Source organism: Anopheles aquasalis, chromosome 2 (assembly GCF_943734665.1).
Source record: "Anopheles aquasalis chromosome 2, idAnoAquaMG_Q_19, whole genome shotgun sequence".
Lineage (NCBI taxonomy): Eukaryota > Metazoa > Arthropoda > Insecta > Diptera > Culicidae > Anopheles > Anopheles aquasalis.
The window spans coordinates 66,075,647-66,100,792 of record NC_064877.1 but is presented as its reverse complement, the minus strand read 5'-3'; the positions used below and the strand labels follow the sequence as shown (position 1 = coordinate 66,100,792).

At 48.9% G+C, this 25,146-nt stretch overlaps 1 protein-coding gene across 1 annotated transcript in view; it reads right to left on the bottom strand.

The window, feature by feature from the left end:
* Positions 1 to 8,668: 8,668 nt before the first annotated feature.
* The window catches only part of LOC126576540 (homeobox protein invected), a 27,534-nt gene continuing 11,056 nt past the window's right edge, over positions 8,669 to 25,146 (bottom strand). Inside the window, exons 2-3 of the mRNA XM_050237854.1 lie at positions 10,096 to 10,280; positions 8,669 to 9,832 (exon numbers count right to left, since the gene is read on the bottom strand). Of these exons, the coding sequence (XP_050093811.1) occupies positions 9,509 to 9,832; positions 10,096 to 10,280 (509 nt within the window). The 3' untranslated portion in view covers positions 8,669 to 9,508. The remainder of the gene's footprint in view (positions 9,833 to 10,095; positions 10,281 to 25,146) is intronic.

Sequence of the window (25,146 nt, the reverse complement as noted above, 5' to 3'; positions counted from 1 at the left end):
TAGCGTCGATTTTAAGCCGTTTTATGAATGTATTTATTTTATCTTCCACCCCCGGACCCCCCAAAAACCCTTCCTCAATCACTGCCTTGGGGGTTCACTGCGAATTCGATCCAGAGGGTTGGAAGGATCGGTTTGTGCGCGCATGGATCGATGGATGGATGGCCCCTTTTGATGGAATCCGTTTAGTGCCGGGAATGACTTTGGTGCTGCCTTTGGGGGAACAGCAACGTTCGGTCTGATCGGTTTGGATCGGAAACAGAGAGCAGCTCCGGCTGCTGCCGCTACGGCCATGTTCAAACGTTTCGCTGCAATTCATCTGCATTCCTTCAATTAATGATTGTGCTGTGTTGCCGGTTGGTCGCGGTCATTTGTTGTGCGATGCTGGCAAAATAAAAGGAATCGAAAATGGGACTCACTGGACACTTATAAGACATCGATCAATGCGTATGTATTGAGGTTCCAGCAGAACCGGAACTCGAATATTTATTGTTATTTAATTCAGTTGGCAATAATGCTTGAAATAAATAGTCAAATTGATTTGTTAATTTGTTCCTATTAATAAGACTACATTAAGTATGACTCGAGCAATCGACTGTGATCTTATTCTTAGATGGTGAAATTACAATGAGATGGAATAAACTATTTTATCGCAATTTGCAGATTCCTTTTTTAATACAATTTTCCTTAAATTTTCTTGAGATTTATTGCATTATTAAAATATAACGATTCGATTTCTGTAGCTATGATTTAAAAAAAATGCTGTTACTTAAGCTAGCAAAGGATTCAATGAAGTACAATTCCATTTTTAAAAATCGAACAATCCAGTTTTTTGTCATTTTCTTATCATTTAAACTGTGGGAAAATGTAAACCAGGCAGGCCAGCGGTTTCATTTTAATAGAAAAACTGGAAAATTGGGATGCTTTAAGTGCAGAGCAGAGCAGAGATTTATTCTTAAATAAATGTTTTCGATGTTTATTCACAAATATAATTTTTGTTTAATCAAACGCATCCTAGATAAGGCTAATGATATGCTTATTTGATCTATTCCAAAAATAGTTGCATAAGTTGAATAAGTCATTTACTTATTAGCAAATGTTTATGGATCAGCCTCGAACGGTCACACGCGCTTAAGGTCTCCTAATTGAAAAACCATCATTGGTTGCATTGTCGCAAGCGAGACTCCATTCGAGATGCACTCTCTCTCTCTCTTTTGTGCACCGAAGATGCTGCTACGCTCGTTGCGTCCATGGCCGTACAGGTTCTTAATTAACCGAGGCCATGTTTGCCCTCGAACCCGTAGCTCATTTCAACATATTTAGATGTTTATATTATGTTTATTTTGATTCCACCCCCCCGTCTCTTCTCTCTTCTTATCCACCCCTTTCCATGAATGATCGATCCGTTGCGCGGACTGCATGCAAAAGAAACCGAAATTATTCAAACAAATCCTCGGTCAACGTCAGCTTAACTGGCCAGCGATCCATCCATCCATCCATCCATCTGGTGCGCCTTGGCCGGTCGGCAGCAAAATGCAAATTTTGCACTCCCTTCGTCCGATTGCATTGCATGGAGCCGCACTTCGATCGATATAATGATCGATACATTGGGAACGGCTGCGCTCGCTCCCCAATCCTTCGAACGTTCGAAGGATTATTTATAATATTTGCCATTTGCCAGCGAATTAACAGGGTTTGTTTATGTTTTCGCTCGGTCCGCTTCGGTCAACGTTGATCGATCGCTGATCGTGAGAACGCCACCAATCGCCGGTCCGATGGCTCTGCGATTATGGACGGTTACTTTGGTGTTGCACATTTATCAACATTTAGGCAAAGGCCCGGATTATCGGTCAAGCGAGCGAACACGATGAAGCGATGATGGTGATCGCGCCGTGCACCAAAAATGACTAACGCCGTTGGAAGGCAGCGCCCTTCCGGAACCAATTGAGTCAAGAAATTAAAAACAAATCTTTACTTTCTGCTCTGTGGCGACGACGAAGGGACACAGCACTAACCGCAGGGACAGCCCTTACGAGCGCCTTGAGACGATCATCAACGATCGTCTCTCGTTTGCTCTGCGCATCTCAGCCACAGCGAAACGCATTATCCTTCGTGCGCGAGCGCTAGATGGCGCTCATTAGTGTTAGCGTCTGTGTCCACCGTGTATGTCTGTGAAGTGTGAAGTGAAGAGCAAACAGGCGACCGAACGATCCGGCGATCCGGCCACTTGCCACGATCACCAGCCATTCGGAGGCATCACGCACCACGGACCACGACGCTTGGTCGCCCCCAACCCAGGAGCCATCGGTCGCCATTGTTTATCCGCAAACAGCGCCAACGCGAAAGGTAAACTCAACACTCGTCTCCGATTCTCCAGGCTATTTGGGAGGTCAAGATTGGGACGCACACTGGAACTAACTAATTGGCTCCCCATCCCTTACCACCCCCCCCCCCCCCCCGGGACAGCAGGGGCACAGCTTCCGTCGTCGCCGTCGTCGTTGTCGTGTGTCGTCGTGATGGTAATCGTGCGTGGCAAATTGTCTAAACATCAGAAAGGACACCACCAAACCGATCACTAATTAACATGTAAATGCGATGCTTCGTGAGACGGACCTCACCAACCACCGTCGCTGGTGGTCGCCATGACTTTTCTGGTGGCTGCTGCTGCTGCTGCTGGTGTTGACGACAACGACGACGACGTTGTTGGTGCCACTCCCGGTGCCACTGATGCCTTTTACGCACCCATAATCGGTAGCATACGCGACACCTAAAAGCTTTTAACCAAATGAACCGTAGCGCCATCAAACAAACCACAACTAACTGTCTCTCTGTGTCTCTCTGTGCGCGTGTATCTGTGTGTGACCACACAGGGGTCCATAAACGCCACTGTGGACGTGGCGTGTGGTTTTTGGGGCCACGCTTTTCGGATAAGATTCGCCTTCGCCTCGGTCGCCTCGCAGACGCTGTGTGCTTGAGATGCATTAGATTGAGCGGGAATGGTGCGAGCATTGAAGAGCATTTGTTTTGTCACCGACCGACTAACGGCGTTTGGACCTCCGGCTCTTCGGTGATTATTGCGCGGAAAAGCACGCCAAGCCAGTGGCCAGTTAAGAATGGAGGAAATCCAGAAAGTGCAGCTCCGTGGAGTACGTTGACAGTGAGAAAGTGGTAGACAGGCAGCCAAGGGAAGGGGGGGAGCACTTTCTACTGCAAACAACCATTACGCAATTCGATGCAATCCGCCACGCCATTGCTGCTGAGACCCAGCGACCTCAAACCGGCAGAGACGGCAAATCGAGCAGCTGGTATTTATTGTGAATTAATCAATTGGCCGCTGGTCTCCGGGGGCCGACCATTACGGAACAATTTATCACGACACCATTCTCCCGTGTGCTTAGACGCACACACTGGGACACACGGGGCCAAAGAAAGGGTCCCGCGGGATGCCAAATTCCATAAACAAGCATTCCATTTCCCGCACAAAGCTCCTGGGTCGTGACTCGAGGAGCAGCACCGACATTCCCTCGCCCTCTATTTACACGACCGTAACACGACACCTCGCCCTGGAGGAGAGCGAGGCCCAATTAAATGTGTTTTTTTTTCTCCCGCCAACGCCAACGACTGACACCCGGGGATTAGACTTTTCGCCGACAAACACTCCCGACCACGGTCCCGGATCGTGTCACGGCGATTGCCCGGCAACGATACGCAACGAATCCTAATCCCAACGTGTACAATATTGGTGCCATTGTGTTGGTAGAGCATGAAAAGTGTCCTCTAGCGGCAGAAGGGGGGGGGGGTTGGTTGGGTGGAGGAGGAGAAGGACACAGCGTTGCAACAACAACAAAATGGTGCGGCCACAACATTGTGCTGCATCGTGAAGAGTGAAGTGAGTGTTTCATTCCGGCACCTTTGGCATGCGCTAAAGCAAACGGCCATACGACCACCATATTGCCACCTTCTTACCACCCTCCAGGCCATCCCCCTCCCTGTTACCCCCTCTTAATGATATATAACTATATCACGCAAAACATAATCACATTAATATTCAACTTAACACAGGCCACCCTCGCCAGCAACAGCAACAGCACCGGGGCTGATCGTGTGATCTTTGCAAATGGTACACCAGGGGCCACCTCGCGACACGCTAGTGAGTTGGCTCCTACGCAAAAAAAAAAGCGGCTCTTGGCCCTCTTTTGGGGTCGGGACCAATAAAGTACGCCTGTAAGTGGTTACACCGTCGATGCCGAGGAGTGCATGGACCACGGACGCCATCGGTATCTCTCTCTGTCTGTGCGGTGCATCGCTACACAATGTCCACCACCATCGCCACCACTAGCACGAACTGCAGCTGCATTCACTGCAACGCAACAACAGCTCTTGTGAACCGTAAAGACCTCCTCCTCCTCCCTTCTTCTTCTGCATTGGGGCCAACGAACCGCAGAGAGAGAGAGAGAAAGAGGACGGGCTAGAGAGCGATTCATAAATAATTCGTCATTAAATTAACGCCTCTAAGCGTTATGATTTAAACAATTGAATCATATATTCGTTAAATGATTACATTACATTCCCGTCCCGGCGCGTACGTGACTCCCTCGCTGTCTAGTCTAGTCTAGTTTGGTCTGGCCGCGTCAAACATGTGTTTATTTAAACGAGAACTACACATTCTGACAAAATGTGTGTTCGATCGTCCGGTCAACCAGGTGGTGGATTTTGTTTCGTTATCTGCATGCAAACCGGCGGCATGGCGTGTTGATGGTTGGTTTATCATGGCCATCGCAACTAGCCGGTCGCGTGGCGCAGCAAAGAGGGGAAATAGTTATTTTATTCTCGCATGTTAATACAGGAGACCTACGCATCACTTTTTAATCCTATTCTGGATTTCCACTCGTGCCTGCCTCGTTCATGTCTACAAGGCAGGTTTATGCTTTATCGTGTCCGATCTGTAGACACATCAAGTGCACGTGACTGATTTGCGTAAAGATGGAATGCATGTTTTGCAGATACGGAGGAATGGTTGCCATCAGTTACATTTGTTGGTGAGATCGCACAAAATGGGGAAAAGATGATTTACTTTCGTTTTTCTGCTTCTTTCAATTACAACAGTGAATGCAACTGCTTTCTGGAAAGTTTTTAATTGTTCTCGATTACAATAGTTCTTAAAACCGGCGTTTGGAAATGAATGTTTGGAAAGCTGCCAACTCTTACAATAAGAACATGAAACTAGTAATCACAATTCGAGGCGAGGAGTGATTTAAATTTTGCTTGTTTTTTGTTGCATGTTGCTATGCCTCGTTCAGCTTTCCTAGTTCGGAATTAGTTAAATATTAAGATGATTCTTGATTTGACCAAAAAATACACGTTATGCGTAGCAGGAGATACCACATTCTGTCAAACCTTTTTAGAATGAGTTGTTGCCTCTCTATCTTCCTACCAAACAAATTTTCGTTGTCTTTTCGAAAACTTCTTTACGTTTCACGTGTACCAATTTTGAACAAATATTCGAGGTTTTGCAGTTTATTTAACAGCGGCAATAACTCAATTGAGAACATCATTCAGTCAACATGTAAAAAAAACTTGCACATTAATCGATTCTCTGAACTAAAAAGCAACATTTAATAATTGGGGCCCAGTTGGTTGCCGTGACGTATTATTGCACCATAACTGAGCAGTTATAAAGCTCAATAAATGCCTTAGCTAAATCTATCCATCAGGTTCTGCACAAAAGCTATACAGCGAGAGGTTACAAGTCAAGCAAAAATAAAATTTGCCATGTTCATATTAAAGGAAATCCATGTCCTTGAAGACCTTTATAACCTAATCAAAACGCTAGAAATCAATCAAAACTGACTTCCACGGATCATAAGCAATGACAAAGAGCAATAACCTGAAGCCAGCGACTGAAAATTAAATCAATAAACTTTAGAACTGAGCTCAATCACCTTCATAAACCCATTAGAATGCAAATTCTATTCAGCGCAGAGCACTGATTTACTCATGTCGTTCGTCTTGTAAATCATTCAACCTCCACTTTTCCATATTTAGTGTGCGCTTCACGTTCTTTCCCTAGCTGAAGGCTAACGCTTGTTAGGTCGCGCTTGTGTTACATTTTGGTTTATTACGCCAAATACATAATGACACAGAGAACCTTAGGCTTTTGCTTCTAAGGTCCATTACCAGGATTTCCGTTTTTTGATCCACTCGAGAGCCAATACACACGTAAGAATACCGACCTACAACCCATCGACGATAAATATGGCTCTATTAAAGGGCGGCCTAATGAAATCGTTAACTGCTAAACGTTGCCCATAAATCGACCGGCTCGCACTACGCACCGGCACTGTGTCACCCGATGGAAAAGTATGCGCGTGGGGGGGAGTGGGTCGAATTTCGGTACCAATTCTCCCCCCAACCAGTTCACCCCCTTAAATTGGTCGCGAAGTAAAAGTTTTGCGCGCCCACCCAAAGGACTCCGAGTGCGGGCGAGCGACCGAAGTAAAGTGTAATAAAATGTAATCTCATTCTTTGGAGAACCGAGGAATTTCCGCGGCTTACCAGCACTCTACCACCCTTAACCACACCGGTGTAGCTCCGCTGTACACGCAACTCTGCGCGCTTGCTGGCAATCGGGCAACATAATTACCTCGATCACGCGCCGCGCTCTCTCGTTCGCGTGGCTGGCTTGGCGGATCCACCCGCGGTGGGAGGTGCCGCGAAAGAAGGCCAACGAAGTTTTAATGCCACATTTGGAGCCCCACCATCCATAGAGTCGACGCCAACATATCGTTCGCGTTCGCGGGCTTTGATGTATAAAGCCAAATAGGTGATGTTAATGCTTTTTCTCCCTCACCAGAGAAAAAAACAGCCGTCAGAAAGTGTGGAGTCCCAGTGCCTGTGCCAGATTCATCGAAGGTTTCATCGGTCCCAGGCACAGACACAAACACAATCGTGGTCGCTAAAGGTCGTCGTGAGGAGAATTGGTGCGTCGTCATCGTCCTGGGCACCATTTTGCTGTTGCTGCTGCTTCATTTGCATGTTTGCGGTGGAGTTGGTCGTAGATAAGCATTCGCTCGATGGCCAACCAACCAGCCAGTCAGCCAGCGTGAGGTGAAGTGGGTGGTGGGGTGTAAATGAGTTTCTCTATCCTCCGTCCCAAGCCGAAGAGAAGCAAAAACAAAATGGAGTTCCTGCGATTCCATAAATTCATAACTTAATTTCATGTCCCCCGCCCGCTATTTCCTTTTTTACTTTTTCACCAAAAAAAACCAACCTCGAAGCGTCGTGTATCTTCGTTCCAATTCCCCCCCACCGGGGGTTGTTTTTGGGGGGATGGTGAATTTGGTTTCAATAATTTCGAGCATCCCTCTCATTTCTCCCCAGGCGCCGGGTGATGGCCAAACCAAAAGTCCTCGATGGGCGATAATCGGACTGTGCTTTTCTGACTTGGCGTTGGCTTATCGCACGAACATCACCGATTTGCACCCCCAACCGGAGGGGGCGAGGAACGAACCAAACCCCAACCTCCACTTCTTGACGAACGCCTTTGCGTGTTCGCTGGCACTTGAGCAGCAGCAGCACAGCAACATTTTGAGGTCATACCGAGGCGGGTGCTCTTCGCGCGAGTAAAAATGGGTTTTCAAAAAGCCGCCCCCAGGCCATCAACGGAGCAATGAGCGTGAGTGCGCGGCGCAAATGAAGCAATTGCTTCCGGCCATCGATTCGGAAAGGTGCGAGCGAACGCAAACGCAGGAATAGGAACGAAAATCGCCTTCGATCAACGCGATACGATTGAGTGATGAAGATAATAAGTGCCTCTAGTTAATTGTTAGTCATTGGGCAAGTTTGTGGGCAACAATGCAGCTCGCGGGGTGTGCGAGCTCGGTAGCGATTATCGGATAAACGGTGGTACTATGTTATGGAATAATCAGCGAGGGAAGTAGAATTTGCTGTTTTTTAACCGGAAGGAAGAGGAACGATCGAATAGTAGTGCGCAATCCTTGGAATCGACGAGTGTTTTGTTAGAATAACAAAAAGTAAAAAAAAAAGGCAAAAAGTCCTTTTTCAACATAAATAATGACGGACGAGCAGAATGTTTAAAAAAAGACCTTTTATTATGGTTAGTCTATAAAACACCTGGCACAATAGACAACATATGATTAAAGGCATCCAACTATCGACGCCGCAAAATAAACAACAAAAAATTTACACATCGCTGCACCCAGAAAACCAAACCTCAACAAACAAGCCACTCCATGATAACTTCATTACCTGGCGCAATCAAACCGCTACTAAATTATGTAAAAAGTTCCTCGGAATGCCATTATACTCAGGGGGCAGTACAGCTACAGCTAACATGCCTTCACTTACCTCGACAGCTCTGCACGCCACTACGAAGCTGGATTCTCGCGTGTCCTTCTTGCGCGGACGAGGATTTCTTTCCAAACATCCCCCCACCCCTTGTAAGCAATCAACCAACACCACTGCAAGCCAATGTTGATGAACTCTGTTGTTTTTTCAATTGAACTATGAATACTTTATTTCCGAGTAAGTTTTGCCCACCCCTTGCCTTAATCGCTGGACAGCACACAGAAAACCCCCGGCACAATGGGCACTGCTGCTGCTGATAGTCAGCGCCCAGAGGTCTAGATTAGGTTGATGTCGTTGTCGGGGTTTCTTCACACTTTTTTCTCAGCTAGCGCGCTCTCTCTCCCCGTTTCTTATGTGTCTGTTTGTTTGGCCAATTAAAATGTTTGAAAACCGAAATATGATTTATGATCAAACTCCCGCAAAGCTTGTGTTGTGTTGCTAATGAGATGCTTAAACTGCCCAGTGCTTTGATGCTCCAAAAACCCACAAACAATTCCGATCCTGATTCTCCGTTGCGTGAAAGCTACTGGCATGCTGTAGATGGTGGGATGGGAGAGCAAGCATTGAAATGACAGCACACATGCACACGCGCGCGCCTCCACTAGTGATTAGGAGCTTATCAGGAGCATTCCATCGGTTACAGTCAGCGGTTTCTGATTGCCAACAGGACGAACGAGATAAGAGTTCCTCCTCTTTAACCTGGCGATCCCACACACAACAAATAAAAAACACAGAAACTCGGTCGCAAAGTGCTAATAAATAAAACGTTAATAATCCTGTACAACTCTGCACATGTATGTGTGCGTGCGCGCGTGTGTGTCCTGGGACGCAGATTTTGTGACATCGCGATGAAACGTCACTTCGATCTATCACTCCTACGGTATCGGCTATATAGATTGCTCGTTCGATCGTTTGTTAGTCCACTTTTAATTAGATATCACAGATTTCTGATCTTCCTCTTCACCTACAACTTTACCTTTCGCTACAACTACTCTTCTTCTTCTGCTTCTACTGCCTCTGCTATTGCCATGGTTTCGAGTAGGTTAGGTATTGAGAGTTCAGGAAGAAGATCGACTACTTCTTCGCCTCCCTTTCGATTGGTAATAAATAGCCACCACCGAACAGCGGCTAGCGCGGATCCAGCTTAACCACTCGCTGATGCTGCTGCTGCTGCCGCTGCCGCTGCAGCAGGTCCTGCAGATCCTGTCCTCGATTCGGCAGCCGCAGCCGCCGCCGCCTGCATCTCCTGCAGTTCCTCCTCTTCGCGCGTCAACGGTACGGTCGAGTGGTTGTACAGCCCTTGCGCCATCAGCTGCAGCGCCAGTGGGTTCTTGTGGCCGGACGATTTCTTGATCTTCGCTCGCTTGTTCTGGAACCAGATTTTGATCTGCGCCTCGTTCAGTCCCAGCTCCGCGCTCAGCTGCTGCCGGCGACGCTCGGTCAGGTAGCGGTTCTCGGCGAACTCATGCTGATGGTGGAGGAGGAGGAGGAGGAGGAGGGATAGGAATTAGAGAACACATTAGCGACTCTTCAACAAGTCCGTTAAGTAAATCCCTTCATGATCCAAATTGGGCCTACGCGGTACACTAACGCGGACAATGCGGCGCGGCCAATCGCTTCGCTTCATTATCACGATCGAACGCGAAGAGGTCAGCAAAATGGGGTGATAATGCTCGACATTTTCCACCTCGATGCTACATTTCACAACATTCTCCTTCTCCTCATGCTTACCTTCAATCGGGCCAACTGAGGGCCACTGAATGCCGTCCGAGGTCGCTTGTCATCGGCGAGGGCCGCGGAACTGCCGGTGGCACTGTTTCCACCACCGCCACCACTTCCACCACCACTACCAGCTGCCTGCACCCCGCCACTGCCTTTCTCCGCTGGGCTTTTCTTTGGTTTACGCGTCCGTGGACCTGAGGAGGAGAAGCAGAAGCAGAAGAAGATGAAGAAAAGCCATGAGAACCGAGCGATCGTGGTGACGAAAGTGAAGAGAAAACATCCCTTTTTTCCCCCGTTTCCGTTCCCATCTATTTGGACACACAATCAAACGGTAGCCGATGGGTAATTGATGCGGCAAACAGTCACAATCCGGTCCACATACTCCGGTACCTCGGAGTTTTCCCAACAATAGAGAAAAAAAAACCCTCTTCCCTCGCCCCTTTCGCGTTTTTCCATGGGACCCACGGGACCCCGAACTAGACCACCCGCGGGACCGTCTGTCTGTGGCCGTGAAGTGTGGCGTGATAGCGTGCGAGGTCGGACTCATCACAACCGTCACCGTGGACGGTACACATGACCCTTCACCGTCACCATCCAGCGGCCAGACGGCCAGTTTAGGGGTGCTCTATGGCGCCTCGAGAGCCACGCCACGCATGTCCTCTCTCACGCCATCCCCCGGCGAGAGTGGATTCCCGAGAATCAATGCACGACCGTGATGATGATGCGCCAGCTGGCGCATGGTGGTGGCGTGGATCCAGGTGGTGCTCTCATCTGCTCATCACAGCACACACGGGTGGACGCCCGGCAGTGGAACATTACAGTTGAAAACCTCATAAAACTAACAATCGTTAAAATAAAAAAAAAGAATAACATTCCGAGCGCCAAGCGCAGTGGCACACGATCTGTTTGCTGTTGGATGCTCCGGGGAGTTGTGAGAACGAACTCGGCACTCGGCCTTAGCAACACACACTGTGTCATGTCATGGCGGGGGGAAGATCATGTTGTTATGGATCGTTTGTTGTTTGCTTAACCAAAAGCGCCCCCCTCGTGCCCTTTCTGGGACCCTTCTTTCGGTTCGTCTTCGACTCCGAGAGCACCAGCAGGTCGGAAAGGGTCTTCCGATCCGACGATGTGATCCAACAATGATGTTGCGCCAGATCGTGTTTATGTGTGTGTTGTGGCCTCTTGTTTGTTTACCAGATACTCGAACCCGTGACCACAGAGGTCCATACGGTGTCCAGGACGGCGTAGGGCGACGCGGACCTCGCGCGATCAACAACATTTCGCTTCGATCGCGATCGCGCCCACCCCTTTCAATCCTTTCTCCTGATTTCTATCTGAAGAGTGCAGAGAGAGGAAGAGAGAGAGAGAGAGCACTTGCAGAGTGGTCCCCATTTCCGAGAAAACTCCTTCGCGAGAGAGCGCATCTCGCGCTTGACGAACTTCTGCTGCTGCTGCCGCTGCTTGAAGGACACTCGAACGTCCCTTCTGTGCCATACTGTCTGTCTTCTGATGCCTTATGGACTCGTTGTGAGTAGGAAAAATGGGTTGGGTAACGATTGTATGCTGGCACTTATGATTGTTTAAAAAATCGTTCGATCGCTCGATCGTTTGATCGGAATGCAACAGAAACAGAACCAAAAAAACACACAGCAAAGCGTCCAACATAAATCGATCAAGCTCACGAGCACGAGAACATCTGGAACAACACAACAAAAAAGGGTGATCAACAGTGATCGCTCGAATCGCTCGATCGATGCATGCAAGCGATTATGTTGATCCGTGCGATCGCGATCGTGTTGTGTGATTCATGTCGTGTTCTTTTCTCCTCGGGCCGTGTAATGCCCGTGTGATCACGCGAAAGGCGTTAAACACGAGTTTCGACTGCGTTGTGGCCATTGTGGTTCTGCGCCCCTAAACGATCCAGCATGCAATCAAACCACCACCACCACCACCACCCCCTGCAGCGAACAAGCATGCGGGCTCCATGAGCTTGCGGTTGAGTCATAAATCAAACATTCGATAAATTCGCCAATTTGTCAACTCGTCAAAAGACCTACGGTGGTGACCGCCGCGCGCCCTGACTGTTCCGGACTCCAGAGTGCTGCCTGAAAACGATCATTTGTTCTGGGGCTCCATTGGAGTCCATTGGATTGTGTCTGGTGCAGGCGCAGTAAATGGTGCACAACCGTCGCACCAAAGCCAAGTTTTAGCCAAGCCCGGGAGTGCCAGCAAACCGTTAAAGTGTTTGCATGTTTCACTTCTTGCGTGCTCCTAACGCACGCTCTCTCTCGCTCGCTCTCTTTCTGTGCCTCTTCTGGTCGACAGCTTCCAGTGGCCCATCGTGGGTGGTCCGACGGAGCGAAAATCTTCGCCAGCGCGATCCGCTCGCTCGATCATAAGATCGTAAGTATGTCCAATTAGCATTCCCATTTCCACGGCACGGCACCAGGGGCAGGCACGGACGGAGAGGGCATCCCTGAGTTGTTGCTGCTGCTGCCACTGAGGCTCGCGGTCCAGCGAAAAGGCAATTAATTGTCTTTGATTTCATAAAGCGGAGTTTTATTACTTCATTCACGTTGGGACCCGTGGCCGCACCTTAAACGATAGAAGCTACCGCGGTAGGGTTGCCCGGGGGGATGTAATAAACCTCCAGCAGTGGGAGTGGTCCGGTGGCCGGATCGCCGATTCACCCCATTCCGCGGATCACGCGGATGTTGGAGGGAAGGATTAGCTTTCGAAGTTTACTTAATCCCCTGAACTGAAGCACCGCGCGTCGTGTTCTGGTATCATGCACTCGACACGTATGTTCGATGATCAGACCAGCTTGGTGTTTGCTTAGGCACAACCATTTGCCCTCTCGAAGCCCCATTCGACAAGCCAGCATGTTTGCATTCCCGCATTCCCACTGGCGGCTATCATTGCGGACGCGCGCACTTTGTTTGGCTCCTCGATCGCGCGAGGCAATAATAGACACGAATTGAGCAACCTACCACCTACCATCCTATTCTGGGTGATCTGAATCATAACAATGTTATTTTTTCTTCTTACATTCAACAAGGTTCGCAGGTTGTTGGGAGGACCAGTGTTCTCACTCACTTGGGACACAAACGCCGAGGTGTTTACTCTTCAGGGTGTACAGGTAAAGGCCATGTTACACGCATTGTGTTGGCTTTTAGACTATGGCTAGGAAAGTATGTTGTTGTAGGGGGTCTCGAAAGTGAGAAAGGATCATGTAGAATGAATCACGGACGCACCGGACAAACACTTGATCGATTCTTTGATGAGTGGGTTATATGGGTATTGTGTTCGTGGTGTACAGGGTGGTTAAGGGTGTTTATCGAACAGAAATGATGAGGAGGCAGACAATGGCAGGGAACTTCGGGAGTACATATTGGTTGATGCGTATCATCCACGAGCCAACGGAATCGAACGTATTCTTTTTGTGGAGCACTAGAATTTTGGTCTTGTAAGCGATAGAATAAACAGTAACAAGTCGCTTTTCGAGTATGTATTGTGGAGTTTAGACCCTATTATCGCCCATTTTATAGCGCCATCTCATGTCAGGCTTCACATTCATTATTGGAGATTTTTTCTGGACTTTTTTGGGAAATATTTTCTAAATTATAGCAAAAAATGTTTTAATAATAAACTAGTCAGCATCTTTTCTGTTCTTATAAGAGAAACTTCTTCATCAATAAGTAAAATTCAGGTTTTAAGCTCTTTTATGTGGTCCTATACGAGGGCACCCCTAAGAAGTCTTATTATAGTTTTTTTTTTAATTTTGAAGAGAATACTTTTTAGCACTAGGAGTGGAGGAGAATACTTTCAATGTCTTAATGAAGACCTATAGCAATGATATACAGGGTGCGCCATCAGGAAGTATCCTATTTTAAAGTTGAATAACTCTGTAATTTTTCAGTCGATTTTGACAAATAGTTCAGTTTCTGAAACTTCAGTCTATGCCATTTTAGTAATGCATCACTTCACGTTATAAGAGCGGACTGAAATTGTCACACTTTACATTGAAAATAATCAGTCAATAGTGAAAGCAGCGGTCGAGCAATGGATGGTGAATCCTCGTTCGCCGGATATGACGGCGCTGGCTTTTTTTCTGTGGTTCTATTTGAAAAATATGCCATATGGTCATACCAACATACCAAAGACTATGAAACAACTTTGAGCAAATATTGGAGCTAAAATAGAAAAAATAACTCCCTAAATGTTGTCAAAACAATGTAAAAAGCCCGAAAAAGAGCCTCTTTTTATGTATAATGAAGGCGGTTATTTAACCGATATCATATGTTTAGTATGGCACAATAAACGGCATAGAATAACCAAAATAAAACTGGTTTACAGAGTTATTCATCTTTTAAATAGGATACATCCTGATGGCGACCCTGTATTAGTTTATGAAATTGAAAGACAATCAGCCGTCAAACTAAGGCAATAAATATGTTGCTAGAAAATGCCAGCTAGTTCCTACCACTAGCCAGTTTGAACAATAAAACGACACATTTATCGGTGATCCAACTACGTAATCGACAACTCGAACAGCGCTCGAATACCTGATAGCCTTCTCCTTTTACAACCAAGTGCACCGCAGATCGGGAATAACATTTTGCACCTTGGAGCATAAATACGTCGCATATCCTAGCCGATGCCTAGTTGTGCAATTCGAATCACCACCGATCGGTGCGTCGTCTGCACGATCACATCCCACGATAAGGCACGACCGGTATACCTCGGTCTAGCAATTTGTCATCGGACACGATCCACAACCACCATACGTCCCATACCACCAGTCGGTTCGCCCGTTCGCCCGTGGTCCTCCTGGGAAAAGCTCCGTCCATTCCAACTACGGTCTCGAGCGGATCGAGCGGGTCTCCGGAGGTTAGGATGACGGATCGCATCGATCGATGGTCCATCATTTAATGCTCGCCATTTTGGGGCCGGAGCGCGGGCACCAGATCATACCGCGCGCTGCTCCTCGCGAATCGCTTTCCACGCCGCTTTCCACCAAGTATTTCGTTCTCTTTCTTCTGTTGCTCCCCTTTTGCTCCGTTACTCTCTTTCCCTCTCTCTCGCTCTGCTTCCTCGGTGTCTGTGGTGGAAGAATGTTGCCCAGATTCATCCCTCGACCCCTCTGCTCGTTCTGCACATGAGTAAACCATCATCATGCTGCAGTGTATGTGGTGCACAGCACGGCGACGACTCGCGCAGAAGGAGACCAAAATAAAAACAAAACAAAAATCAAGATACAACCATCCGCTCCCTTCTCGCGCATCATCATTGGAGTCTGTTAGTGCGGAGCCTGGACCCCGTGGTCGACGTGGGTGGTCTGGCACATTAACCAGAATTCCTTCTCTCTATATATCGCTCTCGGAAACCGTAATTGCTTCTGACGGTTGACGTCGCAACCGACGACGACGACGACGACGACGCTGGTGAGCAGAGGAGAGGAGAGGAGGACGATGGAGCTTCGCGATCAGCCGCACCGCGTGGCGTAACTCGCGCTGCACATTCGCGTGCACATTCTCCGCTGCTTGGGCTGCTTGGGCTGCTGGTGCGTGTTCGCAATCAGCGGCAGGACATCATCGCGGTGAATGTGGAATGCTGGCGGGCTGCCTGTCGATGCTGATTGTGTTGTGTTGTGTGCATCAATATTTAATAACGTCAAAACACTACACCCCCTTCCCATGCCACGCATGCAAATGAGCCCTTTTTTGGTTGAATCGATCCAAGAGAGAGAACGATCGATAACGCCAACGATCTCGACTCACCCGATCGCCCCTTTCGCTCCACGTCCTCCGATGAATTATGTGCAGCACACCAGCAAACGTCAGCTTCATGAGTGCGCGCGTGCACCGTTCGAATCCATCGGTTACCGTTACTTTCGAATTCCTTTGCAGGACCTCGCGAAACGCGAAAATGGAGTGTAATTGAGTTTACCTCGTCATACTGAAGGCTGACCACCAGCTGGCAGCTCCAGACCAAGCAACATGTCCACAATCTTCAAAAGGATGCTGCGGTACCGAATTAACGAAATCGTCCAGATTCAGATCCATTTTCGTGTTAAAGCCGCCGCCGATTCCCACTGCTTTAAAGACAACTCGCGACCAGAAGGAGAGATCAGGACTAATCGATAGTTTATCGATTTTAGGCTCGCTCAACTCACCAAAAAAAACCGAAAGTCAAGGCAATACTCGCTTGCGAGACGAGACAAATAACCGAAATAACATTTATATTACAACCAACGCACGCAGCCACGGCGCGGACGGCAACACGAGAGTCGCGTCATCTCGTCAAGGGTGCCACGAATGGAATTTCCTAATTAAAACTTAGAACAATTAATTTGACCGTAAAACTGTTCAGTTCGGACGGGCCACCACCAGCGCCAGAAGGTCCTGGAATGTCGAACACGAGTCATCGAAGTCGAGTCGAGTGATCATCATCGGGGGGAGTCCGGGAATGAGTCATTCGGTGGCCTCTCCGGTCTCTCTCACTCTCTATCTCTATCCATTTGTGTGCCAATATGTCTCAATCGATCGAAGTTTCGTCTAATCACTCGAAGGTTGTGTGGCTCTATGGTCGAAATTGGAAAGGCGGAGTCAAATGACTTGAGCAGAGTATTTAAATATCTCGTCACCTCTTCTACGACGCAGGACACGACGTAACCGACCAACGAAAATGTTACAGAACGAAGCAATACGCCTGAATCATCTTTTGAAGGAAATGCTCCGCTTGAGAACCCCTTCACTGATGTCCCTTTTTGAGGGAAGACTTAGACAAGCAGATCGAATCCCTCTCGAGCATTCAGTGCTTTTGGAGCTGGTGAACTCGAGAGGCGACTCGACAAACTCGAGAATTTGGAAAGTACGAGAAAAAAGTTGCAAAATTGGCTACATTTACCAGAGTTTCCTCCATCAACCATAGTTCAGCTCTCACAGAAAATTGGAAGCCTCTGCTTCCGGCAGCTCTCTACGAGGTCCCAAGTGGTCCCCCGGTCCCATCCACCGTTAAGTCACCGCAAATGGCAATTGAAAGTAATGACACTCTTCGACATTTTCCGGCCATCTACAAAACCGCCTGACCTGACAGCGGACCTGGCCTGGCAGGCGGTGCGCGAGAGGCGTCTCCGTCGACCAGTTAGCGTGCCCCGTGCCATACCCAGAGAGAGAGAGAGACTAGACAAGCTGCTGATTCATGTACCGGTGAGTTATTTGACTAAAATTTAAATGCTTAATTGCTTCTCCTACTACTACCGTTGCTGCTGCTGCTGCTCGTCTTCTTCCGTCGGTCTATCTGCTACTCTACCAAGGGACCGGCCAGCGCCTGGAGTACGCGCCGCACGCCGACGGCCGACGGCAACAGAGCGTAGCGCACCCCGGTCCCCAGTACCCGGTCCCTGGTAAATGAGCAACATAAATCTTCCTACCATAAAATCTAACAACCAAGCAAATGAATGGGGATCCTCCATCGTTACCACTCCCCTAGCAAATCGGGAGTACTGGCACTCCTGGGACCTTTTTCTAGACAAAACCACTCCGAACTGACGAGCACTTCACTTCTTCCAACTCAATTCTCGGTTTTGCTGCTGCCGATACGGTGACGGATGGTACCAAAAAGTTGCCATTCGGTCTTGTGGCGAAACGTCAAGTTAGTTTGGACCGATTGTGGGTTTTCGAGATGCCGCCTGGTACCTGGCACAACGAATTAGAAGAAGTCCGGAACACGTGGGATGTGCCGTTGCCTTACTCGGGACCGTGAAGACCACTCGAGCCGAACATCTCGAAACCTTTTTGGATAGTTTTTAGCACTTTTGCGTTGTCGAAGTTTTGTTCAAATATTGAACGTTGTTGAGATGAATAAAATTCCAATTTGTGCGTTTTTCTGCTCATCCACACTCCATCGAATGTCGAAAAATCGAGGAAGGTCTCGCCGAACCGAGCGACGCATAAAACACTTCACACGACAGAGATGTCAAACAAATCACAGGAATTAAGCCATTCCTGGCTCATCATCTTCACGCCACACCTTTACGCAATTTGATTTCATTAGTGTAAGGTGTTGGTGTCTGTGTATCTGTGTGTGCTTTGAGGCAATATTTGCGCTCCGCGAATTCCTCTTCCGCAACGAGGAGTGACGAATGTAATGAGGTGCAAAGCGGTCCAAAGCGAGGTTTGTTAAATTGTGGCCGTGAGCAGACGCTAGAGAATGTTTAGCTAAGTGTTTCTGATTGGTCTGTTGGGGTTTTTAAGTAAATTTTCAAGTAATATACCATCCTGGTTAATGCCATCCGTTCACTTGAAAATGTAACAAAACGTCATGCGGACGCTCGCAAGATGCCGTCGCAGCGCAGCGCATCGTCGCCCGAGATTCCCGAGGCGTTATGTAAATCGTGAGCTTGGGCTTGGCAGGCTGCCGAAGCTAAGGGGCCATTCTTCATTTCGAGCCGCACCTCGCCGCAGCCAACCACAAACACACTAGCTGGCTGACTGGCTGGTGACACTCAATGAATCCCGAAATTCCTCAACACCGCCAGTCTCCTGAGAAGCGAATGGAATGCATCTTGGCTCACATCATTCACATGCGCACCACCGCCACCCAGTACTTATCGTTCGACAAGAGTTTTCCCATCTTCCGGGCGCGCTCCTCGTCCCTCTTGTTCATCCATATATTTTTGACTTGAGAAGCCGTGTCTATGGCGAGCAGAGAGACGGTGGGACAGAGGTTGAGTGAAGAATTTTCGCGAATCATTCACACACAGCACATACCAGCACACACCTTGCCACGAAATCGGCATTCCGTTGCTTCAACAACCCGCACCAGCACCACCGCAACCGAAAAACCACGCAACCTCCTCCTCCTTGGCAGCCTCGTGCACGAACAACATGCATTAGGGTGGCCACAAGGCCTAAGCTCCCTGGCTTTAATTAACATTTTAAGCACTTGCTAAATTGAGCGTAACAATTAACTCTGGTTTGTTGCTGCTCTTGCCCCTTCTCTCTCTCCTTCGCTGTCTCTGTCGGTTTTTCCTTCTTCATTTTCGAATTTTCCGTTGCGTTCCGTTCTAAGGCCGATACGATTAACACTCGCAGACCATCTAGTCCACTAACCTCCTTCGTGTGCCAGCAACAGCAGCAGGGAGCTTGGTCAAATTGCGTGACGATCACCAGAGACCAGCAGAGGTGACACTTGGTCCGATGACTTACTGCTGCTGCTGCTGCTGCTGCCGAGGCTGCGCTGCTACTGCAAGGAGTTACAACTCCAGAAGAAAATTATATTTAAATCATTCTTATTACTCCATCACTTCGTTCGCCGTGATGGATTGGAGTCCAAACGCAAACGCTCTCGCCTCTCTCATGCGTTTGACACGCGCACGAACTCTATTTGCATGACCTGGCACATGGCCTGGCCTGCCCAACCGAAATGCGCAATGTTTAAATTAAATGCGAGCGAGCACGGACTCACAGACGGACGGACGGACGGACGGTATCAGTGGACCGGCCGCCAGAAAAGGGAAAAACATCGTCAAACGTCAGTCACCGAAAAATATGGGCCCCCGGCCAGCGATATTTAACGTGACTTTTCTGTCGTGCTGCGCGCGGTTTGAGGCACCAGGCACGGGACCAGGCACCAGGCCACCAGGCCAAGGGGAGGGTGCTGCGAATAATTTGAAATTAAGAGCACCGGCGAAAACGGATTAATTACAACGCCTTGGCAGGTTGACGAGGACGACGACGACGACACAGACTGCGACTGCAACTACTGCAAGTCCAACGCAGAGCGAGTTCTTGGCGTTGCACCGATCCGTGACACCGTACGGAGTGATGATGATGATGACGCACTGCGACGCATTCGTCAGTAATTAAGCAAACGCAGCAGCAGCAGCAACAGCAGCGATGGCGGTGGCACAGAGACTCCAAAGGAGCAGCAGAAGCAGCCGAGCAACCCGGTCCCGGGACCGTGGCCAACCGTTGGCCATATTCTGACAATTCTCCGCGGGTGGCATCCACCGTCGGTGCACTAATTGCACGACGAAATCTTGACGAATGTTTGGTCGCCCTGGCGAGAGAACCGACACCGCGCAGACCGAACGATCCAATCCGATGCGGCCACGGAGTCTGTCTCTCTCCCTGGTATCGCGGTGTGTGGTCCTGTCCGCTTAGCGTGCACCGGCAGGCATAGCAGAGCACCGCAGAGAGACACAGCAGCAGAGTGATGACGAAATGGATAAAACATTAATTGCAAAAGGAAGCGGCAATTATTGACGTTGACATTTTCACGGTGGAAAAAGCTTGGTGCAATGGCCTAGCTCTGTGGATGCGTGTGTGTCCGAGTGATTTACACGCCGTCTGGAGGTGTGCAATCGACTGTGAAATGACCACACCGAACACCAAGGTTTGGGCACCAAAACTCCCCGGGAGTGTTGGGTTTCCATCGATCGAAAAGACCAAGATCATCACCGAAGCCTTCAATTTATGCCTCACTCAGAAAGAAGAAGTCTGCGGTGATTGATCCGTGAGCCTAGATGTGTGTTCGTGAGCTGCGAAAATCGATCATCGGAGCAACGATCGACCACCGAGCTTATGGGTCGCTTGTCACGCCGGGAAATAACACGTCAATTTGGGCCTCCAAAGCGTAAGCGTCTTGTGCCGCATCACGCCTCGTCAAAACTCGTTAACATGACGTTAAATGCATGCTATACATACAGACACACCGAAGGTGAGCTCATTCTTACAGCCAATAATTCGTGGTAAGATTTTCGCATTGGGCCGCCAATTCATGCGCAAAGTCCGCACTCAAATCGCACCCAAAGCCCAATCGATTACGCAAATTGATGGTTTTGGCAAACAAATGCGTGAAATCCATCACCAACTCTGGACCCTGGATGTCGAATTCCTCTCACACTAAAAAAAAAACAAGCTCAAAAGGCGGTGAGACGCATTACGCCGCCTCGCACTGTCCGCGAGTCATTCGATCCGTCGGTTGACAATTGTCTGAGGTATGAACACGAAGCGGAATATTTATATTGCCTCTTTTTTGCACACCTTTGCCGATCACGATCAACGTGTGTGGGCTGCTGGGCTGCCCACAAACGACGTTTCACACCATTAGCGACCGGCCGATCGAGCGAACGAGCGAGTGGTGATCGCGGTCGCCAGCCCCGATCCGTTCTGTCAATAAATGTGTTAATATACTAATTAAAATTGATTTTTCCACCTCGCTGGCGGCAGCAGCGAGCCTCCGCGGTTTTGTCGGTGGACAGTGCTCCATTCCGTTCCCTCTTCTCCCCCGACGGAAAGGATCATCGATCATCGTGGGCTTCGGAGTGCATCGGAAGTGACAACGGGATCACACGTTCGGTTTTCGGTTTCGAAACCGGTGTGATTCCCCGTGCCCTCTCGGTGCATGGAGCACTGCGGAGCAGAAAAGAGGGATGGAGGGATGGAAGAAGGGCACCGCAGCGTAGCCACAAGCTGGCGGGGCGATCGTGTAATCGATCCGATTCTCTGTGATCCAGGGCTACAGAGTGTGATCGAGGACGCGGGCGCGCGCGTGCACGGTAAATGTCATCTGACAGGCAAGTTGATGGCTTGATTCCTTGGCAATCGATGGATGCCGTGGTCGTCTACGGACGTCCCATCGTTTGGTTTTACTTACGCAAATCGCGATCGCGGTGCATGCCCGTTTGGATGGGGGTTCGGGTTGAAAGAACTTACTTCTGCCTTTAATGAGAAATGGAATGGAAGAAACGGAAATTTATATTAATACATCTTTTTTTAGTACATTTTATGATTCATGTTTTTAAATTTTATATGTTTAAGACTCCCCTAGGAACCTACAGAAATCAAAATTCGAAAGACATGTCATGGTCAAGTGACTTATCTTGAAACTCCGCTACCACCAGCGACGGTTTCAAAAAGTCATCAAAACCCCACTGGAATCTATTGGGCGGAAAGAAACGCCTCCAACGGTTGCACAGCGTTCCCCTTCACCGTGACCTTAAAGACCAGGATTCACACCCCATTCGCAACGTTCGCTACCCTTCGCAACAAACTCGACAACACTGGCTCCCGCGAGACTGCCACGCAAGAAGGACAGATTGCCCCAAACGACCACCTAGGTCCAGGACGACAACGACGACGAAGATGATGATGATGATGACCGTAAAGGCACGCCGCAACGATATCTGTTGCAACAAATTACGGTGCTGGTGGTGGTGCCGATGGTGGCGGTGTAATAAAGCAATAATAATCCTCAAATTAATCCAATAAAATTCAATTTCTGGCAACCGAAACGACCGGCAACCGGCCGGATTGTTTCGTTCCCTGCTGCGCCAAAAAGAGGAAGCCGAAAAAGGAGGGAGCGCCCAAGACACATTCCGGAGAGGAGGACCATGGACCGAGGTGGAATCCTGCTAACCAGGCGTGAGAGAAGGGATGAAGGGTGGACGGGGGGTTGCGTGGAACAAATCTTGTCCTTCTGGTCTTTTTGAAGCTCCTTTGGGGTTGGAACACGTGTTTCGATCACTTCACCACAGCCGAAGGGAGTCCGCTGGTGGTGTTAAGCAAACACAGCTTTAGGGAAGGGATGTAAAGCGATTTGCACCCCCATCAGGACAAGTCACCCTTAAACACATAAGGGAGACAGGGAGAGAGAAGAAGAGAAGAGTTGTGCGGCGACAGTGACATGATGGCAACGGGCAGCAACCAACCCCCCTGAGTCGCTACCCCTGTACAAAGGGATGCTTCTTGGAAGTGTTTTAATCTTTATTGAATTACGTCAGGGCCAAGAAGATGAAGTGCGCCAGCAGCAGGTGGAGGTGGTCCTGTCTGTTGTTTGCAATCCCTGGTTTGTGCGGGAGTGGGAGAATGGGGGATGAAAATCCGAGAGGGTGTAATCCCCGTGTGCGTATTACACACTTCACTCAGCATCCCTCATCCCTTATCAATCGAGTCGCAGTCACTGGCGGGCGCGCGTGTGTACGGATCGTGCTGTATCGAAGGGGTGATAAGCGTATCCTTGGTGTGACCGTGAAAGGGGTTGCGCTACCGACATCGGATGTCCAATAAATCATCATTCGATTCACCCTTCAAGCGCTTGATGATGATGGTGAAGAAGCGATGTCTTTCGATGGAATGCACATGTTACAGTTGACTCAACGAATACTTGGGTACCTAGAGGCTTGCGACTCCAACTCAAACTCCAAGCAATCGGTTTTTCTTTAATTCCCACCCAGAGAGGCCGACCTTTAAAGTAATTCCGCGAAATGGGCGCAGGGCGTGTCGCGATTTCGGGAAAAAACTTTCACCCAATTTTCCCCACCATTGATAGCACCGCTCTAGTAGCGTTGACTGACTCCCGGATGATGAAGGACGATGAAGCACGACCGAAAATCAATGATCTTGAAACGGTTGCGGCCGTTTGACGCAATAAATCTTCGTCGGTCGTTCCGCGACGTCCCCGGAACCGACAGTCACACACCAGGTGACAGGTGAATGAACAAATCGAGCGACCCTTCTTCAGAGCCCTACAGACAGTTGCTTTTCCTTTCCTTTATTCCTTTTCCAGAATAGAAAATCCATCCAAGAACATCGATTGGCAGACCGGTGTTTTCGATTGGCGAACTACGCTGCTACGTAGCTTATGGCGTGTGGTCGTGGCTTGCACAGCGCCCATAAACCCTTCTCGATCGAGCGAAATCTCAATCTTGTGCTCGGTCGGCATTCCAACGCCGGGGCAAGGGAAGCTGCGGAAACCATCGAACTCCGGGTTCGGTCACGTCGCCCGCATCGTCGTCGTTCGTTGCTGTTGTTGTTACCGATACGGAGCACAGCTAACCTTCTCGGGCTGTGGAACGGTATCGGAGGATAAAATGGCGGCCACCATAACATGGTGCGCGGTGTAGGTGTGTGTTGATTTATTGTTTTTTATCGATTTTACATCGAACCACCCTCGCCCGAGCATGCCCGTGACACGACGCCCGAAGCGGCAGAGACGCCCTCGCGAACGCCATACCGATGGTTGTGGAGTCGGTGTTAGTGGGGCTTTATCAGAGGTTTTTTTCTGTTTTTTATTTTGGAACGTGAATGCTTCAATTTGGTGAAGGTTTAATGGGGTTTGAAGATGTCTCTTTGAATATTCGATCAACTTGTGTGGTACAAGCTTGATTGAGTAACTTTAGTACAACTCTGGAACACCAAGAATGGGATTGATTTAAAGCTCTATTCCGACTTGTTGCGACGGCAGTTGAGTGTTGGATGAGGAATGTTTATTGCAGAAAAAACAGTTGCCAGAAATGTGGTTCAACAATCGACAAACAGTTGAATGAATGGTTGTTCCAAATACTAACATCCTACATAACTCAACAACAAGCTCCTGGTAACGATTTTGGGTTACCTTTTGTTCCTATTTACTGCTTCACTAGAGGTAGACATAGAGCGTAAGAAATGGCTGACTACTAAAGCTCATAAAGTTCAACCGTCTGTTGCACTTCTCCTTCAACGAAACTCTTCAAATACCTCTTCAGAAACGTCTTAAGAACAAGACCAACCACAACCACACAACGACGACGAGTCCTGAGTGAGTGACTGAGCCAATGAAATCGATAATCGTCACGCAATTTGGAGTCCGTACCTACCCGTACTCGCACTCCATATCCGTATCCGGGAGTCCAACCACCGGGCAAAACATATTGTAACAATCCTCCTTCCGCTGTACTGCTTCCTTGGTAACTTCGTCCTCGTCCTCCCCCAAGGAATGGCCCGGGAGGGGAAGCATGTCACCGTTTGACAACCAATTGATATATTTACTGCCGATTTGGCCGTAAAAAAGGGTAGTTTGCTCGCGAACCAGATAAATAAAACCTCCAATCCGCACGCACACATACAGAAAGGCATCGAACACCAAACAAGCACTGTGGTGTACCGTTCCGGGCCACAAGAGACGCACGCTCGCAGGTGCGCGGGTGGTCGCCGTAAACAATCATAACCCTCGAAGTGGTAGTATGAGGAGCAAGGTGGGAGGCCGCAGAACGCCCAAGTGAACGTGACG